The following is a 25,776-nucleotide window of genomic DNA, read 5'->3' on the forward strand; positions in this document are numbered from 1 at the left end:
GCCTGGCATTGGCCATGAGGGTCTCTTGCCACCCTGCTGCTGCCGAATGAGAGGGAAGTTGCCCAACACATCAGTGGCACTTGAGCAATATCTCTGAGCTTGGGTGCCTTCTTAGATTCCCACACGCACATGCACAGCCTCTACAAAAGCAAGCAGAGCTGTCCTGCCTAGGAAGAGGTTTGCTCTTCTCCCCTCGATGGTGCTGCAATTTATTCCTTCAGGCTGCAGGGAGGATACTTGCAATAAATCCTTCTGTTTTCAAAGCACCTTTCCCATTAATTAATTAAATTGCACAGCCGGCAAATCAGGGCTGTCAATCAGTTTCCATTGATTTGGCAGGCGGAATCAGTTCTGAGTTGCCCAAGGTCAAACTCTCAATCATGGAGAGATCCCAAATAGAGAACCTCTCGCAGAACTTCTCCCTTTGAGGTGGGGATGAGGAGGAGCTATAGGTATTTTAGCTCAAAGTAAGTAAAAGACGCGGGTGGCACTGTGGTCTAAACCACAGAGCCTAGGACTTGCTGATCAGGAGGTCGGTGATTCGAATCCCCGCGATGGGGTGAGCTCCCGTTGCTCAGTCCCTGCTCCTGCCAACCTAGCAGTTTGAAAGCACAGTGCAAGTAGATAAATAGGTACCGCTCCGGTGGGAAGGTAAACGGCGTTTCCGTGTGCTGCTCTGGTTCGCCAGAAGTGGCTTAGTCATGTTGGCCACATGACCCGGAAGCTGTATGCCGGCTCCCTCGGCCAATAAAGCAAGAGGAGCGCCGCAACCCCAGAGTTGGCCAAGACTGGACCTAATGGTCAGGGGTCCCTTTACCTTTATACTGTATTAGTAGTATTGGCTACACTGACTGGCAGTGGCTCTCTAGGGCTCCAGGCAGAAATCTTTTAACAGCTTTGCCTGGAGATGCCGGAATTGAACATGGGATCTTCTGCACCTGCAGCCCCTCCACATTTGGTAACATGGTGAGACTGCCAGCGGTGGAGGAAGCCTCTTGGGCACCTGGGGCGGTGTGCCCAGGGGCAGGGCGAACTGCCCATAGGGGCAGCATGGCCCATGCCTTCCCTATGGGTGCCGCGCTCCCCGTCTCTATGGGCGCCAAATGCCCCATCCCATCCCTATGAGTGCCGTGTGGTGCCCTTAAGGAGGGATGGGATGGGGTGCATGGTGCTCTTAGGGATGGGGCGCACTGTGGGGCCTCAGCCGCCCCACAGACAGCGCACGAGCCTGCGGGCGCCGAGACGCGTGGCTCGTGTGCGCTGCAGGCCCCACGGTGAGTGCTGCTGGCCGATTTGTCACCCCCCGTCAGGGTGGCACCCGGGAGACTGCTCTCAAGTTAGGCCTGAAAACAATCCTGTATGGCTTTCATGGAATGTTGCATTTGTGAGCTTTTTTACAGTCACACATTACCATGCAAAGTGTTTTCTTTAAATGTCCCTTTGGGCCACCTTTCTAGCAAAACAGGAAGATGAGAGCAAGGGAGGGCAGACTCCAGGCTTGCTGCATCCACTCGGTGTTGTTGTTGTTTAACTAGAACCTTGAAATCCGTAAGTAGAGCCGGGTGCAAAAGGCCCACTCTGGGAATGAAAGACCAGGTTGCCTCTGAACAACTGTTGAACACGGTTGAGAGGCACCTTGTCCTTCAATCTGTTGTAAGGACCAGAACGGGACTGAGGGAGGCTGGAGGGACATTGCTGCTGCCGTGAGTGTTGTTGTAACAACAACAACAACAACAACAACAACAACAACAACAACAACAACAATTATTATTATTATTATTATTATTATTATTATTATTATTATTATTATTATGGTACCTCAGGTTAAGTACTTAATTAGTTCTGGAGGTCGGTTCTTAACCTGAAACTGTTCTTAACCTGAGGTACCACTTTAGCTAATGGGGCCTCCCACTGCCACTGCCACCGCATGATTTCTGTTCTCATCCTGAATCAAAGTTCTTAACCCGAGGTACTATTTCTGGGTTAGCGGAGTCTGTAACCTGAAGCGTATGTAACCTGAGGTACCACTGTATTATTATTAGTAGTATTTATACCCTGCCCATCTGGCTGGGTTTCCCCAACCACTCTGGGCGGCTCCCAGCAGAATATTATTATTATTATTATTATTATTATTATTATTATTATTAACAACAATAATAAAGTGATAAAATATCAAACATTAAAAACTTCCCTGAGGAAGATTGCTTCCTGCTGCATGGCCCATTTCCACCTGGCCTAGGGGGCGGGGCCCAGACTCACCTTGAACAGCTAAAAGAGGCTCCTGGGAGGCCAGAGGGACATTGCTGGAACAACTCTTGGGTTGGGGCAGCTGGCTAAAATGTTTTAAAATGGTTTTAATTTTGGTTCCTCTGTTTTGTTTTTGTTGGTTTGGGGGTTGATTAAATGTTTAGTTGGGGTTGGGCTCGCTTCAGCAGCACAAATACTAAAATTGTAACAATACAGAGAAGATTAGCATGGCCCCTGCGCAAGATAAGAACATTGGCAGGACTACTGTAATAACCGGCAGTTTTATAAGAATATATATTTAAAGCAGATGAATAAATGAGTAAATTAAGTTAATTTGGAACATGCAGAAAATATAAAAAATATGGAAACGCAGAAAAAAAATTAAGGAACTGCAGAAAGAGGGGGAAGGAAGTCGAGTTTTGAAATGTTAAAACAGTTGTAAAATTATTGAAATGTATAAAACTGAAAATAATAAAAATAAAAAATAAATAAATGTTTAGTTGGGGTTGGTGGTTATTTTAATTTGGGTACAACTGTATATTGATTATTATGGTTATGATATGATCTTCTGTTGATTTATTGCTTTAATTATAGTCTGCATAAGATAGTCTGTTTTTTAAAAAAATGTTTTTAAAAAAATGTTTTTATATGTGCTGTAAGCCACCCAGAGTGGCTGGGGAATCCCAGCCAGATGGGCGGGATATAAATAATAAAAATTATTATTATTATTATTATTATTATTATTATTATTATTATTATTATTGAGTTCACAGCCCTTCCACATACAATATCCATTTCTGCTCGCCTCTCCCCTCCCCATTTCAGTGGTGGGGAGTCATTTTGTTGTTGCAGTTGTTAAACAATAAGGGGTCGGGCACTGTTGTGGATCTACTGTTGTCGATCACCCAGGGAATCTGCCAGTAGATCTATCTTCTGCCCTCCCTTGGGCTACACCTATGAGAAATGGTTGCCGCGTGCCGTGAAACTCAGCCCATTGAACTGATGGCTAAATGAACACCCCCCCCCCCACACTCACACCCCCAAACTGAATGCGAAAAACATTTAGATTAAAAACTGCATCCTAACGACCCCCCTCTCCCCCAAAGCTTCAGGGATAATTGGGACAAGAAGCCTGGAATGCCCCAGAGTCTCTTTCTAACAGTGCTAATTGCATAAATCTGTATTAATTGCTGTGTAAAATAGTGCTCTGGAAAATCTGCCAAATGCCTTTTAATTCTTTTGCAGTTGGAGCCAACTGTTGTGAACGGATGATGGGAAATAAAAAAAAAAACATGCTCCTCAAGGCAGCATCCTATAGGCTATGGCACATTTACAAAAAAAAATGAGTCACAGAAAGGGCGATAAGATACACATTCAGCCCACCTCTTGTATTTCATGCAAGATTGCTTGCCGTGTTGTATTTTCCTGCCTTGTATCATTTTACAGGCTCCCCAGATCCCAGCATGGCTTTCCTGGCTTCTTCTAGAACTCATCTCAAAAGATATATAAAAAAGGATTTGCCCGGCTGTGTAAGATCAGATGTAAGGTCCACTCCAGTGATCTGTTTCCAGCGGTTGCCAGACAGATGCCTTTGGGAAGCTCATAGGCGGGATAATGGTCCCCCTTGTCCAATGTCCCCAGCATCTAAAGCAGGAGCGAGGAACCTGGACCTCACCAGAAGTTGTTGGGCTCCAACTCCCACCAGTCTTGGTCACATCGCCAATGACTAGGGACAATGGGTGCTTTAGTGCATAATGAGTATTGCACCAGGACCAGGGAGACCTGGCTTCAAATGCTCATTTGATCACAAAGATGAACTTGAGCCTGTCACTCTCTCTCTCTCTCTCTCTCTCTCTCTCTCTCTCTCTCTCTCTCTGCTTCATCGCAGGGCTGTTGTGAGAATAAAATGGAAGCAGGAAGATGGGGACCATGCATTTTGCCTTGAGGTCCTTAGGTGAAGGACAGGATATAAATAAATGATATAAGTAAAATATAAAAAGAACTAATTAAATAAATGATATAATAGACCTATCCTTTTCGAAAGAACTATCTGTGGTCTAAACCATTGAGCCTCTTGGCTTGCCGATCGGAAGGCTGGCGGTTCGATTCCCTGTGATGGAGTGAGCTCCCGTTGCTCTGTCCCTGCTCCTGCCATCCTAGCAGTTTGAAAGCATACTAGTGCAAGTACATAAATAGGTACCAAAGCAGCAGGAAGGTAAATGGAGTTTCCATGCTCTCTGGTACTCGTCATGGTCCTCCGTGTGGCAGAAGCAGTTTAGTCATGCTGGCCACATGACCGGGAAGCTGTCTGTGGACGAACGCCGGCCCCCTCGGCCTGAAAGCGAGATGAGTGCCGCAACCCCATAGTCGCCTTGCACTGGACTCAACTGTCCAGGGGTCCTTTACCTTTTATTATAATATTAATGGTGCCATTATGCATTGTGTAAAGGAGGGCATTGCACTGTAAATTGCAAACATGTTGGGTGGAAATCAACGTAGAACAAAGTGGGGTACAGACATGGGGGACAAGGTCTGCTTGCGCAATGGGATTCCCCCCTTCCTCCCGCACATTCCCTAAACCTGTTCTAGGGGTTCCCCCAACCCTCCAGAGCAGACAGTCCTACTGAAAGAGCAGAGCATGCAACAATGCCATTGAATCCTGCCTAGTGGATTATAGCTGGTGCCAGTTCTACTCAAAGTAGACACACTGAAATTAATAGACAAAACTAACTGGGGACCAATAATTTCAGTGGGCCTACTCTGAGTAGCTTAGATGGAGACATCTCATTGCTAATGAATCCCACTGGCTGACCCATCCCAGGTTGTAATATAAGGAGGGACACTCTCAGCATTAATAATTGTAACTCTACTCAACTGCTCTGCCCCCTTGACTTACTAACATATTTTATTTGTAATATTTAGTTCAGCTTTCTATTTACTTTCAGCCTTGTAACTGAAACCCAGTATAAACCATGTTTACCCCAAATACATGTGTATCACCCTTAGCTTAACTTAATGAAGCAGAATTTAATGAGCCAAATTTAAAAGTTAGGGCTGAAGCTCTTTATTCTCAAAGTGCTGAGGGTGATATTACTTGTTGGGTTGCATATGTATGTCTAGACGAACATACTAGACATATACTAGACGAACACAGCCATTAGATTCTATGTTGTGCATTGCTTTGTTTACATAACACAGACCTTGCAAAAAGGGTGACATCTAAGGTTTAGAAACATGAACAGACATGAATCATTCTATAGCTCAAAATCAAGCTTTCTGGTGTAGAATCCAGAAAAGGTGCCTGCATGTTTCTAGTTCTCAATGAGATGTGGGAACAGAGTCTTGTAGGAAACACACAAATGAGTGAAATGAAGTGGGCAATTCCAGCTTCAGTTCATCATCGGAGAAGAAACAGAAGGAATACTGATCCACAAGGGAGGAGGCGGGGCTGAATAACACATGAGAATGAAGACTCCTGAACCAGTCAAAGAAGCCCAAGCCAGTAGGATACATCTACAAAAAGTCTATTATGCCCCAAATCTCCTTATGAGATTGTGGGTTGGCATATGCATGTATGATGGTCGTTGGTTGTCTAGCAAATCGGAATATATTTTCTCTCTTGGGCACTAGGTGGCAGCTATAGCCCTAAGTATGAGAGCATCTATTGCTTCCAAATAATGATCAGTTTCCCTCTATCCAATAATTTTGGCAAATAGGAGGGGAAATGCAAAGCATGGTTGAGCTTTCCCTCTAGACGGACTCTACCATTTATTGTAGAATATGAACATATTCCGTGAGTTCTAGACATAGAGAAAATTGGTGCCATTGGGCAAATTGCTTGACTCCTCTTCCTTCCCAACTTTTGCAGCAGCTGAATGTAGGCTGCTTGGGACTATGTTATCTTTGGCTGATCCAGAAGCAACAGGCAGGTGTGACACACAGAATCCTGCCCGGGGGCTTCCTATAGGCATTTGGTTGCCCCCCGTGAGAACAAGGGGGACTTTTGGTCTGATCCAGCAGCCAGGATCGTCTTAAAGTTATTGTGTTCAACAGGCCAAGATGCAATGGAGTGAGATGTTTTGCTTTGTGCCAAAATGCCACATGGATCAAGTGGGTGTTGTTTTGAACATTTTAAAATAAGGGATAGGGATAGGGATGGGGAGAAATTTGATCCAGTTCACATTTGAACCTGGATTTATCAAATCTGTGCTTTCTGAATCAACAAGGAAACCCAAACACAACCTTCCTTCAAAATCTGAATTTTGCAATGCAGTTGTCCTATCAACCAATGCATGTATTAGGGGGAAAGTTTGCATAAAAACGAAGACATCAGTGAGACTAACATACAAAAAGCATTACGTTAGGAGACACTGCTTTCAAAAATGTGCACATCAGTCGAAACTACAAATGTCGAAAACTACAAAAATCAAAATGTAAGGATTTCAAAATCCAAATCCCCAGGTCTCAGTCTGTGGATGTATGAGAACTCACATAAGTCGTTCTTTCTGACATGCTCTCTGCCTTTAAGCTAAGCCTACACCAAGCCAAATGCTGCTAGTCATGTCTTGTGGTCTGTCACATGCTTGACAGCTGCTTCTGTTTCCGAAGGCCAAAGAAGGTAGTAAGATCAATAGATTGATTGAATCCCTGATAGGCTACGAGACACAACTTACGGGTGGCATTTGATGTGGAGGATTATAAGTAGGTCAGGTTTGCTTTAGTCTGTGACAACTGCTCCACTGTCAGAGGCGCTAAGCTTCCGACTGCCATCTCCTGGATTCACCGGTGGGAAAAAGTGCTGTTGTGCTCAGCTTCTGCTCTCAGGCTCCCAAAGACACCTGGTTGGTCACTGTGAGAGCAGGATGCTGGCCATGGGACTGAGGTCCATCTCTATCTATATTCAGGAAGAAACGTGCTAAGAGGAAGGCATGTTTGGCAAATCTACACCGTGATCAACTCCCACCTGGAAACCAATGTCCCCACTGTGGAAGGACGTGTGGATCCAGAATTGGCCTCCACAGTCACTTACGGACTCATTGTTAAAACCGTGCTTATGGAAGACAATCTTACTCAGCTACGAGTGATCACCAAAGAAGAAGAAGAAGAAGAAGAAGAGGAGGAGGAGGAGGAGGAGGAGGAGGAGGAGGAGGAGGAAGAAGAAGATATTCAGTAGTAACTGGTGAGGCATGTGGGTTGGGCCCTCTTGCTCTCCTGGCTTTCCAACACAATGGGTCGCTACCAAGAGGGAGAGGGGAAGTGTGAGGCATGGGGTGCTTGGTGCAGTTTGGCGGAGCCAGTCAAACACTACCGCCATGACATGCTGAGCTTCCTGCGCCTCCCCTCAGTAAGTGACAGTGACTTGCTGTGCTAGGAAGCCAGGATGGCAGCAGTGCCTCACACGTTCTGCCTCACTGAATGCTACAGAATCTCTCTCTCTCTCTCTCTCTCTCTCTCTCTCTCTCTCTCTCTCTCTCTCTGTGTGTGTGTGTGTGTAGTATACAGTGGTACCTCAGGTTAAGAACTTAATTCGTTCTGGAGGTCCGTTCTTAACCTGAAAAGGTTCTTAACCTGAGGTACCACTTTAGCTAATGGAGTCTCCCGCTGCCGCCGTGAGATTTCTGTTCTCATCCTGAAGCAAAGTTCTTAACCTGAGGTACTATTTCAGGGTTAGCGGAGTCTGTAACCTGAAGCGTCTGTAACCTGAGGTACCACTGTAAAGGTAAAGGGACCCCTGACCATTAGGTCCAGTCATGACCGACTCTGGGGTTGCGGCGCTCATCTCGCTTTATTGGCCGAGGGAGCCGGCGAACAGCTTATGGGTCATGGGACCAGCATGACTAAGACACTTCTGGAGAACCAGAGCAGTGCATGGAAATGCCATTTACCTTCCCGCCGGAGCGGTACCTATTTATCTACTTGCACTTTGACGTGCTTTCGAGCTGCTAGGTTGGCAGGAGCAGGGACTGAACAACGGGAGCTCACTCCATCGCGGGGGTTCGAACTGCCGACCTTCTGATCGGCAAGTCCTAGGCTCTGTGGTTTAACCCACAGCGCCACCTGCGTCCCTTGGTACCACTGTATCTGTATCTATATCTGGTGGGGTTTTTTTTCTGGGGAAACTCAAAAGTACACAGTACCAGCACCCTTTCCCCTAGAATAAAAGCACTGGTTAACAGTAGGCCACTTACTATAACAACTTCATGCTGAGTGGTGGCACCTCCTCCCCCCCGAAGAAAGGCACTGACTATATCTGCAAGCGCCCATAGACATGTAGCCCAGTCTTGTTAGAAATTAAGAGTGCAGAAATTGAGAAAAAAGGTTTTAAAAAATGGGTATTTAGCAAAAGCCTGCCTCCTGTTGGCTGTTCCTTTCCCAAGGGTTTCTCCAAGTATTTTCTCATGGATGATTGGCTGGGAACACCCATGTGACCAGTCCAGGGAGAGATGCCCCTGGCACCTTCACAATAATGTTTTCATCGAATACTGAAGATGCACTTCTTTACCCTTTGACCCTTGAGCTTCATATGTTTAGAAGCCACCCTATTCTTGTGATTATAAATTGTTTTTTAACGTTGTATTTTAAATCATTGTGGACATGCCCTGGGACCTTAGGGTGGCGGGCAGGTAATATTTATTTGTTTTTACCCTCACTCTGAGGGCAATTGTCTATGTTTACCCTCAGTCACGCTGCCCCATAGTCAAATCCGATTGGCTATGTAGTGCTGTGACATTCTATTCACTTGGTGATCCCTGATTGGTTAGGAAAGTTGCCCAAGAAAACACAGCTTTAACCAGAAACGGATGAACACAACCGCACTGAAGTTGGGAGGAACAAACAGCAGCAAGCAGGTACACCTAAACGGGTTTCAAAAAGGTGTTTCCAGGAAATATTTTAGTCCCGCTGAAAACAAGATTTTTTGCAAACTGAAACAGGTAAACATTTGGCACATCCTAGGCCTGGGTACAAAGGTGTTTGATTCTGTGCAGCCAGATGCACCTAATGAGTCCCTTAGAGCCTGAGAAGTCTGTCATTCTTTGGTACAGTGTAGAGAAAGAAGGCCTTTGCTGCCCTGCTTGCCATTAGTATGTACATGCTTAAGCTGCGGCGGAAAAAGCCACTGCTTGCACCTACAGTACTGTACAGCTACTAAAGCAGATCCTTAGGAATGGGCTGCTTGGCTTTTTCTCTAATCCACAAGATAAAGAACAGTGCACAGCTTCCTGTCTGCAGTCTCTTTCTCCGGCTATTGTGAAGATGTTTGTGCTTATCCTAGATAAGCAAGCCACTTCATGGAAACCCGGGCATTGAGCACCCTTTGGACTGGCTTCTCCTTAATGGGAAAACGATCCCAAGGGGTTAATCGCTCAGACACACTTGTTAACTCCTCTCACCATAAGATGCTGGAAGAGCCAGGACCGCATGATATTCGTGGCATGCTTCGGCAGGACTCCTCGTTTGTTCTTTGACTTTTTATCTTCGCTGTCAAGGAGAGAGGTCAGGTCCAGGTTAACCTACAGGGCAGGGAAAGAGAAAGGGAAGCTTAAGCAACAATGCAGGTGAAAAAGGGGGGAAAAAGAAAAGGGAAAGAGGAGCCTGGGTTGCCATGGTGACACAGATCGCAACGTCGGTCCGATTTCACGGTGGCTCTGCGAGGCTGGAGAGGCTTGCGCTATTCAGAGAGGAAGAGAGCAAAACTAACTTAGGAGGAACACTTAGAAGCTGGGGAAGAAAGGAAGATCAGTAGGCTTTTCCGCCGTGCCAAAAGTTCGAGTTAAAAATAAAGAAATCTGCTTATGAATGAAGATGCAAGACTGGAAGAGCCTTGCAGGGTCAGGACAGAAGTCCATCTAGCCCAGTACCCTGTTCTCATAGCAGCCAACCAGATGCCGATGGAAAACCTGCAAGCAGTTATCTGAGTGCAAGAGTGCTCTCTCTGTCTGGAGATTATTGATTTGTTTGTTTCTCCCCTTATTTTTATTATGTACTTTGTGTTTTTATATAATAATAATAATAATAATAATAATAATAATAATAATAATAATAATATTTATACCCCGCCCATCTGGCTGGGCTTCCCCAGCCACTCTGGGCGGCTTCCCACAAAAGATTTAAATACTGTAATACATCAAACATTAAAAGCTTCCGTAAACAGGGCTGCCTTCCGATGTCTTCTAAAAGTCTGGTAGTTGTTGTTCTCTTTGACATCTGGTGGGAGGGCGTTCCACAGGGAGGGCGCCACTACCGAGAAGGCCCTCTGCCTGGTTCCCTGTAACTTAGCTTCTCGCAGTGAGGGAACTGCCAAAAGGCCCTTGGCGCTGGACCTCAGTGTCTGGGCAGAACGATGGGGGTGGAGACACTCCTTCAGATATACTGGACCAAGGCCGTTTAGGGCTTTAAAGGTCAGCACCAACACTTTGAATTGTGCGGCCGCTCCCAGTCACCAGTCTGGCTGCCGCATTCTGGATATTGCATTTTTATGTTGTGAACCACCCTGAGATCTATGGATTGTGTTTAATAAATGATGATGATGATTCTAGCAACTGACATTCTGGGGCCTTCTGCTTCCAACAGTGGAGGCAGAACATGCTACTCATCAAATTATGACCACACACATAAATGGCATGGTTTCATCATAAATTTTCATCTGCACAGTGGTTTGGACAGGGAGTCACTTATGATCTTTCTCCTCGGAAAGCACCCTTGCACCAAATTCATGCTGGAAAGGTTGTGGAAAAGCTAATACATGGAAGGAATGATTTGAGCAAAGCTCAGGAACTCTCCTCTCCAAATGCCACTTTGGGAGTCGAGGCGCAGACTTGGAAGATGGGGAGAATCATAAAGGAGAAAGAAATTCTAAGTTTAGATGGAGCAATAGTTTAAGGCAGCTTCCTATGTTTGTGATTCAAGGACCCGCCACCCGCTTGAGAATAAGAAAGACACATGGACACGTTATTAGGTTAATGGGCTAAAAACATGATTACAGCATGTGAGAGGTATTGGCTTAGGCATTGGATAAAACAACAGAGTGTGACTCCACCCCCTCAGGGAGGGGTGAGTCTATCAAGGGTTAACCACCAGTGGGAGGAGCCTGTTGATGCAAATACAACTGAAAGCTCCCCCTGATGTCACTGGGGGTCGTGCAATGGCCCTAGCCACCAGCAAGGGCATCGGACAGGATCCACGACTGCCGGATTCCTTTACCAGAATACCCATAAAGAAGTAGGCGATGGCCACACCCTGCCCTCCAATCCACAAACATATTCCAATGCCTAACTGCCAATACCAAAAGTTGTGATGAGGTAGCGAAAAACCAAGTGGCCGGTGCCAATTTGCCAGTTGGATAAAAATTCCTACTAGGCCCCTTGGACAACCGAGGTGACCAACCACAGGTCCATAGCAATGTCAAGAACCAAGCTATGAACTAAAGGGAGGGTGGGTGGGTGGGTGATCCGATGAAAACCAGCAGCAGAATGAAGGGGAAGCACTGCTGCGGCCGCATTTGGGCAGCTAAACCCCACCCCCGACCCTCAACCTGATTGGTTGGCTGCCCGGGGGCGTGGCACAGCAGCTGGGATAGCTGGGCAGGGGCCGAAACGCCCCCTGCCAACGCGGGAAACGGCTCCCGCTCACAACCCCTCCCCTCTGTAAGGAGGAGAGGCTTTCTAAGAAATGATGTTTGCATCCTACCTCTGCTGCCACCTACCTGCAGCCCTACCTGAAAATGCAATCTGGGGGAATGCTGAACTCTTCTGCATCTGCTCTTGCCATATAATAGTGCAGAATGGCCCTAATTATTCAGGCCAGAGGTTGCTTCTATTGTAAAATAAGCAAATGTCCACTGTCTTTGGGAGGGGGAAGCTGGGAAACATCCCTTGACAACAGCTGACCAGCAACTCAAGTGCAGACAACAGTGCATGTGTATTCCAGTTCACACAATGCAAGTTTGGGTACACCCATGGTGAGAGGCGAAGAGGGGAACAAACTCAAGCTGCTTGCTTGTGGTGTGAACCAGCCTTTCATCTAGGGCTGGATCAAGAGTTTTAGAGGCCCCAAGTACTGAAAAACATACGGTGCCCGTATTCAAAATTTGAAAAAAATACTAAACCTGAAAATAAAATTTGATTTTTCAAATTGACACAAAACTTACATGTATGCTGAAATGAAATAGTGCCCCCCCTCGAGTTTCTGAATGCAAAATCCTTTCAAAGAGAAATTTCTCATATTTTTTGGGGTGCCCCTGCTTTGCTGATGTCTGAAGTTAATATGGCACTGCTTTGGCCCCTTTGATTTCCGTGTAAGTCACTTCCCAGTAAATAGCCTTAAAATACCCTTCAATCTATTAATCAGTGTTAAAATGTAAAATTCTCATTAGGATTCTTCTTAGCAGAAGCAGGTTATTTTATTTTTTAAAGGCTGGGAAAATAGAAGAGGAAATGCAAAGATCTTGGGAAGCAGGGGGAAAGAAGTTTTTAATGAGGTTGCAGGAAACTGGAATCTCAACGTCAAGTTAAAAAACACACACACAGACGCAGACACTTTTTTTTTTAAGGTTCTTCATAAAAACATTTCTCCTGCATGAATTAAACATCAGGATGGCAGCCCTGTGTCAGGTATAAATGATTCCCCCAGGTACCGCTTGGGATGTATTGCAAGGTCTGGGCTGAATAAATTACCCAGGCAATACAGAAATAACATTAGGAGTGCTTGTCCAGGGCTCCACCAGTGCCACAATATTCCCAGCATACTTGTATTCAACAGATCTGATCAATTTCACTCTAAGATCTGAGCTAGCAACAGCTTTTACACATTAAATAGAATTGAGATTCAGGTTTTGTTTTCCACTCCTCATCCCCGAGCTGAGAGAAAGACGAGGAATTGGGGGATATGACAGGCCTGCCAATGCCTTTTCCAATAGGTTTTTATATTATTATTAAGCTTTAAGTAAAAAGGGGAAAAAAGGAAAGGAAGAAAAGCTCTAATGTAGAGAGAGGACCAGAGAGATTTTAAAGGAGCTCAGAGACTGATCGGGTGCAGTTGTGGTCCCGCCAGTGCTGACTCAGTAGGAAATGTCAGTACATCAATGCCTACGCTTTTTCATTATTATTATTATTTTATAAAAAAAAGATCTGAGCTTATATAGCAAGCACTGTATGATTTGCTTCTCATTAATACAGAACAGGGCGGGGGCAGAATAAGTGGGACACATTTCAAGAAGTAGGTAAGGATTTTCTGCCCGCAAAACTCTGATGGAGAAACTAACTGGGAATGCTATTTCCTTCTACAATAAAATCTCCATTATTCGTACCTCTGTTCTCTGAATTTTCCAATTAGCGGAGTGATTTAAGTGCCTCCCAGGATGGAGATAGATGGTAGTGTTTTATTTTTTTGGGGGGGGGGACCCACTGAAAATTGTATTTAGGGGCATGGCTAGATTCTTAAAGTATTTAGGGAACAGGTGCACAAAAAATTGCATAACATTTGCACATACAAATTAGGAACGAACAATTTCCTTCCAGTCTCTCATTTCTTTCAAACTTAGGGTTGGTTTGCCACATTTTTGCACATTTAAAAAACCCCTAGTAAAAATTGATCAGCATTTTATCACATGATTCTCTAACAGATTCATGTTTGCATGCAATCTTGCTTAACATACACATGTCTAGAAAGAAATTTCACCCAGTACGATGCATTTTTGTATGTTATTTTCACCAATATATGCATTTTTACACCCACTTTCCTGTCACATATGCGTTTTTGTTCACATTTCTTCGGTTGGTGGAATTTATTGCAAAATTCGGAGAAATGTGAATTTCACAGAACATTTGCATTTTGGCTTCTGTATTGTTTTAGGATGGGTAAAATAGGTAAATGTGCATTAGAATGTGAAACAAACTGAATCCCTCCCCCATTCCCAATGTGAATGGATCTGTATTGATGCCACTGGGAAATTAAAGTTGCGCATGGGTGAGATCTCACCACCATTGCACTTTGCAGTGTCCAACAGATATCTTATAAATAAAGTTGTTTTTTTTAATAAAGTAAGTTAATTTTAAAACAGGGGGTTAAGAAGCAGGAGAACTGGGGCCAACTGCAAAAGATCCTGGGGCTGAGGCTTCCCACCAACATCTCCCATGGCGGTATTAGAGAAAAGGCTTGGCCAGTGGTTTGTACACTTCTCCCATCATCACCTTGGGGTGGAACTACAGGTCATGTTAAAGCACAGCGTTCTTGCTTCCCTTCCATAATGGGTAGTTACAAATTATGCTTTGAAGGCATATGAGGCTACCACCTTACTAAAGCTATGCAGACCTGGGCCTAGCCAAGGTAGGTTAAAAAAGTAAAGGGCCCCTGGAGGATTAAAGGTAAGGTAAAGGGACCCCTGACCATTAGGTCCAGTCGTGATTGACTCTGGGGTTGCGGCGCTCATCTCGCTTTATTGGCCGAGGGAGCTGGTGTACAGCTTCCGGGTCATGTGGCCAGCATGACTAAGCTGCTTCTGGCGAACCAGAGCAGAACACGGAAATGCTATTTACCTTCCCGCGGGAGCGGTACCTATTTATCTACTTGCACTTTGACGTGCTTTCGAACGGCTAGGTTGGCAGGAGCAGGGACCGAGCAACGAGAGCTCACCCCGTCGCGGGGATTCGAACTGCCGACCTTCTGATCGGCAAGTCCTAGGCTCTGTGGTTTAACCCACAGCGCCACATGCGTCCCTTCCCTGGAGGGTTAAGTCCAGTGAAAGGCGACAATGGGGTTGCGGCGCTCATCTCGCTTTCAGGCCGAGGGAGCCAGCGTTTGTCCACAGACAGCTTTCTGGGTCATGTGGCCTGCATGACTAAACCTCCTCTGGCGCAACGGAACACCGTGATGGAAACCAGAGCGCATGGAAACACCGTTTACCTTCCCGCCATGGTGGCACCTATTTATCTACTTGCACTGGCCTGCTTTCGAACCTCTAGGCTGACAGGAGCTGGGACAGAGCAACAGGAGCTCATCCCGTCACAAGGATTCGAACCGCCAACCTTCCAACCTTCCAATTGGCAAACCCAAAGTGGTTTAGACCACAGCGCCACCTGCGTCCCTATTCAAGGATCCACATTCCGAAACAGCATTTTCTACATATATTCATTGGAAGAAGAACCCCTGCCAGGAGAGGCAGCCATGTTTTGAATGTGGCAGCTTAATACCACCCCTAATGGATCTTACGCCACATTCTCCTCTTTGAGAGGATAGATCCAGATCTGTGAAGTCTTAGACTGACTTCCATTTTGAATGCTTCAAAACAAACCAGAACCTAAGTGATCTCCTCACCCTCTTTGGTTCCCCAGGTCTCTTAGGCGGTCGGTCTTACCTGCGCGTTCTGGATCTGAATGGCTCCCTGTGGGATTGCTTGGGTTACCACCTGGCCCTGAGACGTTACCATAGTTACAGGCTGGTAAAGGGCTCCACCTGGCAAAGAGACAGGATTTCACAGCAGAATTTTAGGAAGACAGCTGAAATCTATCGGCAGAACAGAAAAAAGAAGAAGTTTCAACCAGCCTCATGCATTTGAATCAAAAGTTCAGTGGGGGAAACCTGTATCGGAAGGGATCCCCACAGCCATCTTCACCTGAAAGATCCCATAGGCTGTCCAGTAGTCTTAGAAATCAGGACCAGCCAAAACATAATGGATTATTTGGATTTAGTATATTTCCAGAGAGAAGAGACATGAGAAAAATAAACAGAATCATGCCCACCCCGCTAAAGCCACAAGACTTTTCTTGCAGGATCCCCCATAAGAAGGCATTTGGAGGGTAAAGACAAATGTCACAGGCAACATTTTTTTTTGTTTGGTCTTTTTAGCAAACCAGTAAGAATTTGCACCTCAGTGGACACAGAAGGATTTAGGATTTAGCCTTGATGGAGAAATTGACTGAACAAATACAGGCATTTGATGGACAAACACAATCAGACTCATAATATTGATTGACAAATGCTTTACACTTATTTCTTATATGAACAATACTTTGGTATAGCATTTCTCAAATCAGCCTGTTTGTTGTTGTTTTGTTCATTCTATGACAATCTGTCTTAATAGATGGCAGTGCTCAGTTTAGCTTATTGCATTTTCTGGTCTTCTTTGGAACTAAGAAACTTTATTTTGTCTGATTCACTTATGTTCTTTCTTAGAATTTTTTTTTTAAAAAGACAGTTTAAGGATGAAGACAGACATAAAGGCTTTAAGGTAGGAACGGGAAACCAGAGACCCTTCAAATGGTATTGATCTCCAGCTTGCATCATGATCAATGGTTAGGGATGATGTGTACTGTAGTTGAACAACATCTCGAGGGCCACAGGTTTCCTGGCTCAGGTGAAGATGAAGGGAGATGTATCATTCTAAGGCTACAGTCCTATGGACACACACACTTACTGAGCTCTGCTGAACTCAGTGGAACTAACTTCTCAGCAGACATGCATAGGATTGCACTGCTAGTGTGGTGAAAGTAATATGAACACATATCCACCGCAGACTAAGCCAGTGTGGTGTAATGGTAAGCTTGTTGGACTAGGGCCTGGGAGACCAGGGTTCAAATCCCCACTTAGCCATGAAACTCATTGGGTGACCTTAGGTCAGTCATCATGTCTTAGCCTAACCTACCTCACATAATATACAAATACAAATTAATCAATAATAATAAAAAAATTCAGGGAGGTGAATGTGTCTCCACCCCCATTGTTCTGCCCAGACTCTGAGGTCTAGCGCCGAGGGCTTCTGGCAGTTCCCTCCCTGTGAGAAGCCAAGTTACAGGGAACCAGGCAGAGGGCCTTCTCAGTAGTGGCACCTGCCCTGTGGAACACCCTCCCACCAGATGTCAAAGAGAAAAACAACTACCAGACTTTTAGAAGACATCTGAAGGCAGCCCTGTTTAGGGAAGCTTTTAATGTTGAATAGATTATTGTATTTTAATATTCTGTTAGAAGCTGCCCAGAATGGCTGGGGAAACCCAGCTAGATGGGCGGGGTATAAATAAAAAAATATTATTATTAAATAATTTCCAGGACATTTAAACCGATTCATCTGAATTTGGCTTCATTTTGATAGGAACGGAGAAGAAAGTGACAACACCTTTAGACGGGGAAGGGAGACTCTGCAAACCGCCAGAGTCCATGCTCTGGTACAAAGGAAGATGTCATGTCGAGTGAGAGCATCAGTGCGTCTCGCTCAATATCGTCTATCTTGACTTGCAGAAGCTCTCCAGGATTTCAGGCAGGGGTCTCAACCATCCCTACCTGGAGATGCCAGGGATTGAACCGTAGAGCTTCTGCATGCAAAGGAGATGCTCTGCCACCAAATTGGTGGGATGGAATGAGATGGGACTGGGAAGAATAATCTGCTGCAGATACAGGAATGCTGTGGCATTTCAGCAGGAAGTGTGTGTGTGTGTGTGTGTGTGTGTGTGTGTGTGTGTGTGTGTGTAAATCTGATTTGGTCTCAATTACAAAGCAAAAGGCCTGATCCCGATCCACCATTTTCATGCCGGGAAGGAGTATAGCAAGAATCGAAAGTGAGGCCCCTGTGTCACTTTCCTGACAAGAGAATGCTGCTTGAATAACAATTGCTCACGAGCTCCTAGCCCTATTCAGATGGCAATTCAGGTAAAGTCAATGTGTGGACAAGGGAGGGGGAAGCACAAACAGAGCCTGCACAGGGTCTATCCATGTGCAAACTGGATTCTCTCTGCAATCTGTACTCTCTCTTATTGCAGGGAAATAGCACACGGAGGGGCCAGTGGGAACGATCCCATCCCACACGTTGACTTGATTTGAATCAGAGCCGTTTCCAGGCCCTGGAATGCTGCCTGATACCTATCAGGCCGTAGGGGCAGGGTAACACTTCTTAACTGGTTTCCAAATTCTGGGGTCACTGTGGGTTACCGGGAGGGAGAGGGGCAAGGCGGCAGGGAGGCCGGTGTGGTGTGGGCGCAGTGGCAGAGCCAAACCACCATTCCTGCCACTGCATCTCCACTGCACCAACCTCCTAAACCCTCCCTTGGTAACCGGCAATGATTCTGGGACTGGGAATCCAGGTAAGCCATGCTGCCGTACCATGAGGACTACAGCAGCAATCCCCGGGAAGCCACAATTTTAAACTTCCCACAGTCCCACAAAGTACCTTAGTGTTGCTTTAGGGTGCTGTGGAAAAAAAATAAATAGTGAGGTGGGAGGAGAGGGGGAAGAGCAGGCGCGGCTCCACAAGGATGCCAGCCACTGACAGTGGGCAGGGTCTGGTTTGCCACCGGAAGACATTCTACCTGTTTGCTCACTTCACTCATCATAACACTTGGGTGCACAAGGACTTCAGGGGTTTCATAGAGGCATGGTTCTAACAGACGTGCCGACAGCCTCAAGAAATGGTGGAAGGAGACCAGATGGGACCATTTTCTGGGAATCTTTACTAGGACTGTTGGTCCATCCAACTCACTACTGTCTACACTGACTGGCAGTAGACCTCTAGTGTTTTGGGCAGGGAGTACCTCTCCACCCTGTATGGAAAAGCCAGGCATTGAACCTGGGATGTTCTGCATGCAAAGCAGATGCTCTACCACTGAGCTGTGGCCCTCCACTGACAGAAAGTAGTAGTAGTAGTAGTAACAATAATAATAATTTATTTATACGCTGCCCATCTGGCTGGGTTTCCCCACTCACTCTGGGCGGCTCCCAATAGAATATTAAAAACACAATAAAACATCAAATATTAAAAACTTCCCTAAACAGGGCTGCCTTCAGATGTCTTCTAAAAGTCAGATAGTTGTTTATTTCCTTGACATCTGATGGGAGGGTGTTCCACAGGGTGGGCACCATTACTGAGGAGGCCCTCTGCCTGGTTCCCTGTAACCTCACTTCCCACAGTGAGGGAACCACCAAAAGGCCCTCGGAGCTGGACCTCAGTGTCCGGGCTGAACGATGGGGGTGGAGATGCTCCTTCAGGTAAATGGGCCGAGGCTGTTTAGGGCTTCAAAACCCCTTGAAATATTACAAAAAACCCCAACAATGCACATGTTGAGTGATTTGTGTGTTAGAAGTTCTGTATTTATGTGAGAGAAATATCAGAGTGGGTCTGCGGGCGAATGGTGGTGGCTTTTAAGAGGGGAATGTAGAGTGCAATGAGAGGTGTTTTTTTTTACGCAGCCAGTTTCCCCAGGTTTTCCTCACAATTATGCACAATTCAAAGCTAACTATCTGAGGGAGTTTAAAAATACCAAGCATGCAAAAGACGCGACTAACATGGTCAGACGTACGCTCCACGCCTCCCACCTGACACAACTTGTGAGTTGACTGTTGTCATGGAGATGTTCCCCTGCTGCAGTGCTGATGCGGGCACCACGATTCCTTGGGGGTTGCCGGATACTGCAGTCATTGAGTTAGGAGAATTCTGCAGCATATCCTAGAGACAGACAGAGAGATGGAAAGAGAGGAGCTTAAAACACACGGTGCCCATCACAGGCCTCTGCTGCACTTCCAACTCTGAAGACATCATAGAACTCTGCGGATGAGAATGAAGAAGACGTCCGCCCCACAAACAGCTGCATTATAGATGTCATGTATAATCTGGGTGCAGCCTGGTTGGCGTTGATCGTGACAGGGTCTTCTTGGTGGTGACTCCCCATTTGTAGAATGCTCTCCCTGCTAGGTGTTTCTATCTACCCTGTTTTTAAAATTCAGGGGGATTTTTTTTAAAAAAACAACATTCCTGTTCACCCAGGCATTTGATGACTGAAATATACTGTTTCTGGCAACCTTGAAGTCATTAGCTGTGAGGGTACATGATTTAAGTTTAAACGTTTTGAAATGTTATTAGTGTTTTTAGATGTTCTTAAATGATTTAAATACATTTTTCATTTCATTTTAAATTCAATTGTTTTGTTATTGTGATGTTTGCCCCTGTGTTACTGTGGGAGAAAATGCAAACTAGAAATGTAATAAATATTATTTATTTACTTATCTTTGTTTGCCACTTACTACCAAAAAAAAAAAAAAAGTCTTAAAGCGACTTACAATTTTTTAAAAGTACAAATACCAAATTAAAATACAGTGGTACCTCGGGTTAAGTACTTAATTCATTCTGGAGGTCCGTTCTTAACCTGAAACTGTTCTTAACCTGAAGCACCACTTTAGCTAATGGGGCCTCCCGCTGCCGCAGCGCTGCCGGAGCACGATTCCTGTTCTCATCCTGAAGCAAAGTTCTTAACCTGAAGCACTATTTCTGGGTTAGCGGAGTCTGTAACCTGAAGCATATGTAACCTGAAGCGTATGTAACCCGAGGTACCACTGTACATCAAAAGATTAAAAAAACCTAAAAGTGCTCATTGTGCCATAACATACAAAAGATACATCCAATGAAAAGATGAACACCAAATGTGAGCAAAATGTGTGGGTAAATAAAAATGTTTTCACCTGGCACCTAAACATTGACAATGCCAGGCACATCTTTCTGGGGAAAGCATTCCACAGGCAAGGAGCCACCACTAAGAAGGCCCAGCCATGCACTGACACCCTCTACAACCCCCCTGGAGGGGACACACAAATAAGAGCCTCAGGTGATGAACACATTGTCCGGGTAGGTTCATATAGGGACAGTCCAAAACATCTGGAGAGTGCCAGCTTGGAGAAGGACTGCAGGAAGGTCTGTAATGGTTCCAGAAATCTGTAGAAATGTCCCCTGTTGATGGGGGCACAGTGATGGTTTGCATGCACATAACTCTGTGGCAGAACACATGCTTTGCTTGCATAAGGTCCCAGGTTCAACCCTCATCATCTCCAGTAAAAAAAAAAGCATTTCAGAACATAGCCATCCCAGTTAGTCAAATCTCTGCCCTAGCAACCGGGGGCAACCAATGGGGTGTTGTGGCCATCCAAATGGTCCCACCCCACTGCAGGGAGACAGTTTATGGTGATCTCACCACAACACATGCCCTCCATGATGGAGGACACGGTTTGCCCCATCATGGGTCATAACTCTCTCCTTTCCCCCTTTGCTGCCCCCTTTTACTTCACTGCGAATTTCTTCCTTGGGCAATCATCTCCTTTTGCCTCATGCTTGCAGGGCCACCTGCACAAATTTGCCTTATTTCCATTTTTATCCCTCTGAATCAAGCTGCTCCAGCAGCAAACTCATGGAAAATAAAAACCTATTGAATGAATGTGTTGCAACACATTTGTCCTTCCATTTACTGAAACAGTAAATCCGTTGTGTTTGGCGGGCCAAGCATCTCTTGTAGTTTTAAGAGCTTAGTTAAAGATGCTAGCGGTGAACAAGGTCAAATGATAATCACGAATCCAGATGCTACATTTACTATTTTGAGAGAGGAGTTAAGAAAGAGAGAGTAGAGAAAAGGAATCTACAGTACAGGAGGCAGATTCCGTTTAATTCCTTGAACCTAACTCCTTTTCACACCATTAGGGGTTCCTAATTTGTGGGGAGTGAAGATTCTAATCTGAATTAGCAACCCTGAGTCGCTGAACTATGAAAAATGGTAGCTATTCCAGATTAATTAATAAGGGATAAAATATTACTGCCTTATCTACATTCCCCTAAATAGTACTTGTCCTCCATTAGGTCTTGCTGACTCCCACACTAGTTTTAAGCTGATGCAAGTCTCCAAGGTCAGGCCTGGAAACTTAAACGGAGGGCTTGCGTTTTATTTTATCACTTTCTTCCTCCAAGGAGCTCTTCCTCTCCCACAATGTATCCTCACAACAATCCTGTGAGGGAGCTTAGGCTGACAGAAGGCAACTGACCCAAAGTCATTCAGCGAACTTCACAGCTTAGCAGAGATTTGAATCTGGATTTTCCAGATTCGTAGTCCAACATACTGTACTGGCTCTCACATTCTGCATCGAGGCAACCCAAATTCTGTAATGTACATAACTTATGTAAATGAGGGTCACCTGAATATATTTACATAGTGTACTTCGTTCTGCTTTTGCAAGCAATAGAAAGGAGCTATGAAGAATACCCACATTTTGGCCCTAATGGTCAGAAGATTCATTCTGGCTTTTGAAATTTAATCAGGTATTGCCTATACAACGTTTTCAAGTCTATTTCTGCAGTTTTAAGGTCTAGCGACTCTTTCTTTCTTTCTTTCTTTCTTTCTTTCTTTCTTTCTTTCTTTCTTTCTTTCTTTCTTTCTTTCTTAACAGCACTGGTATTTTCCTGAGGCTGAACAATGTGCAACAGTACCAATTTCTGTGCTTGTATGGTGCGACCATGGAAAGCTCATGGCCGATTGCAGACTGGGGTTTATTACCTGCTGACTAAGCCATATGGATTTCCTTGCTGAGATCTTCAGCTGAAGCCCTGCTCTGGGTGTCATTGCCTTCAGAATTGAGATGCAGTGAGCCCAGTGGCTCCTGGGGACAGGGCCTTCTCTGTGGTGGCTCCCAGAGTTTAGAACATGCTTGTTTGGCCCCTACAGTGTTACCTTCAAGCTTCTGGGAGTGTTTTCTATGCATAACTTATCAGTTGTGGCTTATTTTGCAATGAATCACTTTTGTTTTTATTGCCAGCAGCTGCAAGTTTAACAGTTTTATGAAAAATCAGCATTAAAACCATCTAATCCCTCCCACCCTTTTTCCTGACTCAGTCACCATTCTCCCTTTCCTGTCCTTGCTCCCCCCCCCCCCTGCGTATCACAGTATTTTATACAGACCAACAAAAATAACAGGAGTACAGCTAGGGCTGGACATCTGGGCCAAAGTCTGCACCTCAGTGTCAATTCAGGGGTAACATATGACACAGGCAATGTCAAACAGGTCCAACATCAGAAATTAAGGTTGGCAGGTGAACACTGGGTGACCCATCAAAGCTGACGCTGGTTGTCGCTAGAGGTGGACGATTCTGTCAAGTTCATTTTCTCTTTCGTTTTTCATTTTTCCAGGCTTAAATCCAAGTCTCTACATTTCAGCCATTTCAGCAATTTGAGTTTCTTTTTTAATCCTCACGAAAATTTGACAGCATGTCACTGTGAATTTCTCCCAATAAACACATTTTTAATGCAGTTTTGAGCAATGTATACATTTCTGCAAGCAATTTTCCCAATAGAAAGCATTTTTGTTTGTTATTTTCAGGGAGGGATGCATTTTACAATTTGTCTGCAACAAAATACACTTTCCCACAAGGAAATGTGTTTACTATCAGGGCAGCAGAAGCAAACACCATTTTATTCCAGTAATCATAATGCTTTAAGTGAGTTTTTAAAACATGAAAACGCTCATTCTCCGACAGGCTAATAACCAAAGTACAGCCAAGTATCTCATGTTACCCTCAGGCAACAGAACCTCCCTCTCACCCCCTAAATTTGTTTTTGTTTTTTTTATAAAATATTTATTAGAAATTTTAGACATTATAATCACCCAGCACATATAGACCCATCACCAAGATACAATAAACAAAGAAAGACATAAAAAAGAAAAAGTTAACATATAATACAAAGAACATAACCATATTTTCTTCACTTTTTGCACTTCCTCACATCCCTCGTTCCTGCGTTCCTAGTTTATAAAATTTTAAACAGCAAATTATCACCTTGTTTCAGTTCTTATTTTATATTCTTCCAATATTCTGTCTCTAATTTTGAATACTTTTATCAAAAACTTAAATACTTAATTTAGACATAACATTACTCCAAAATTTATCTTCTTCTCTAGTCTCACCTATTCTCATATTCCTTTCCTCACCCCCTAAATTTGTTTTGGGGGTTCCTCCAATCCTCTGGATAAGATGTGGGGAGGGCTCAGGGCGCATGTGGGAGAGGGGGGGGGGTTCTGTTGTGTAAACATAAATTCTTGTGTGTGACGGGCAGGAGGGGAGGTCCGCTGTGCAAGTGGAAATTCTGGCATTAACACTAGCCACTAAACTTGACGGCTCTAAAGAGGAATAGATAAATTCACGGAGGGAATCTTCCGCCATCCTTCACCTGCACAGTTGGATGCAGAAATGCTTCCGAAAATCAGTTGCTGGCAGCCATAGGAGGGGAAAGGGCTCTTGTGAGTTTTGCATGGGCATCTGTGAGACCAGGATACTGGACTAGCTGGGTCATTGGCCTGATCCAGTATGCTCTTAGGTTTACATAATGGGTGGAGAACTTATTTGTTGTGGCTTTGTGGCTCTAACGAAGGGGTCAGCAAACTTTTTCAGCAGGAGGCCGGTCCACTGTCCCTCAGACCTTGTGAGGGGCCGGACTGTATTTTGAAAATAAAATAAAAATGAACAAATTCCTATGCCACACAAATAACCCGGAGATGCATTTTAAATAAAAGGACACATTCTACTCATGTAAAAACACGCTGATTCACGGACCATCCACTGGCCGGATTTAGATGGCGATTGGGCCGGATCCGGCCCCGGGGCCTTAGTTTGCCTACCCATGCTCTAACGTATCAGGAATGCAGACAGAGTTTTAAATAATGAAAGAGAAATGTTAATTGTATGCCTCACAACTGATGTAGTACACAAGGCAGTCTAAAGCCACCCCACTTCCCCGTAAGCTTAGGGTCTAAAATTACTTTGCTGCACAAAGAAAGGATGAGAGATAGATAGATAGATAGATGATAGATAGATAGAGAGAAAGGAAGAAAGAAAGAAAGGAAGGAAGGAAGGCAAGAGAAGGAAGAGGCAAAAAAGGGTCCCCTCCATGACACAGGATGATATGGGCTTTTGGCTTTCATTCAAAGCTGCCTCAGAAACTTATGTTGGTTGGAAAGTCAGGATATAAATGCTTGAAAGACAGAGAAGAAAGATTGCCCTCCAGGAAACCAAAGCCATTACACGTTTACTGAAAGGGCGACTTTTGTGGCACATTGCTGCTTAAAAGAAAACACCCTTCTTATTCCTCTGACTTCCACTGTGTCCCCACAATATGGCACTCGTGACTCAGCTTTGAGGCTTGCTTAGTCCATTGTGCAAGCCATCTGCTCCTTTTGGCTGCCACCGGCCTTGCCGGCGAGATGCGCCTCTTGCCGAGGCGAGCTAAATATACAGCGAGAAATTCTCCTCCGTGAGCTGGCGGCACTATCGGTATACAGCTTGCAGCGTTGGGAAAGCCCCAAAGCAAATGATGCAGAATAGAATTATTCAATTATTAAAGAAGACATTCTTGTCATTGTTTGGGATAAGAGGTCACCATTCAATTAACACTTTTTTGTCGCTGATTAAATATTTGCCTTATCTGAGTAAACCCATACGGCGTGGCATTACTTTCTCAACGTCGTTGCTTAGCGCACAAGTAAACAAGCATCAAGCGCCCAGAAGAAAAAAAACACACACCACACACACACCCAGGAAAGTCTGAGCAAACAACCCAGCACAAACACATTGGGGGCAGATTTTTAATTTATTTTTTTCCTCTGAACTTTCCATGCATTTTTATTTATTTTATTTTTTTACAGTGCTGAGATCCTGGAAAAGACTTTTATTTTCAGCCTGGCTTGCTATTCCAGACCCCCAGGAATGTTTTGCTGGTTCATCTCAGGGCCACTTGGCCCAATCCA

The 25,776-nt window shown here is 44.8% G+C and overlaps 1 protein-coding gene and 1 pseudogene across 12 annotated transcripts in view; one reads left to right on the forward strand and one right to left on the reverse strand.

The window, feature by feature from the left end:
- PKNOX2 (PBX/knotted 1 homeobox 2) overlaps nt 1-25,776 on the reverse strand; it is a 432,230-nt gene that overhangs the window by 16,429 nt on the left and 390,025 nt on the right. For 11 of the 12 annotated variants that reach the window (XM_077919659.1, XM_077919658.1, XM_028707745.2 and 8 more), the window contains 3 exons: nt 19,543-19,672; nt 15,599-15,696; nt 9,639-9,758 (listed from right to left, as the gene is read on the reverse strand). In XM_077919659.1, coding sequence (XP_077775785.1) covers nt 9,639-9,758; nt 15,599-15,696; nt 19,543-19,672 — 348 coding nt within the window. The remainder of the gene's footprint in view (nt 1-9,638; nt 9,759-15,598; nt 15,697-19,542; nt 19,673-25,776) is intronic. The other variant, XM_077919660.1, reaches the window with a different exon arrangement.
- LOC114586016 (U6 spliceosomal RNA) lies at nt 2,420-2,490 on the forward strand (annotated as a pseudogene).

Source organism: Podarcis muralis, chromosome 15, assembly GCF_964188315.1.
Source record: "Podarcis muralis chromosome 15, rPodMur119.hap1.1, whole genome shotgun sequence".
NCBI classification, from domain to species: domain Eukaryota; kingdom Metazoa; phylum Chordata; class Lepidosauria; order Squamata; family Lacertidae; genus Podarcis; species Podarcis muralis.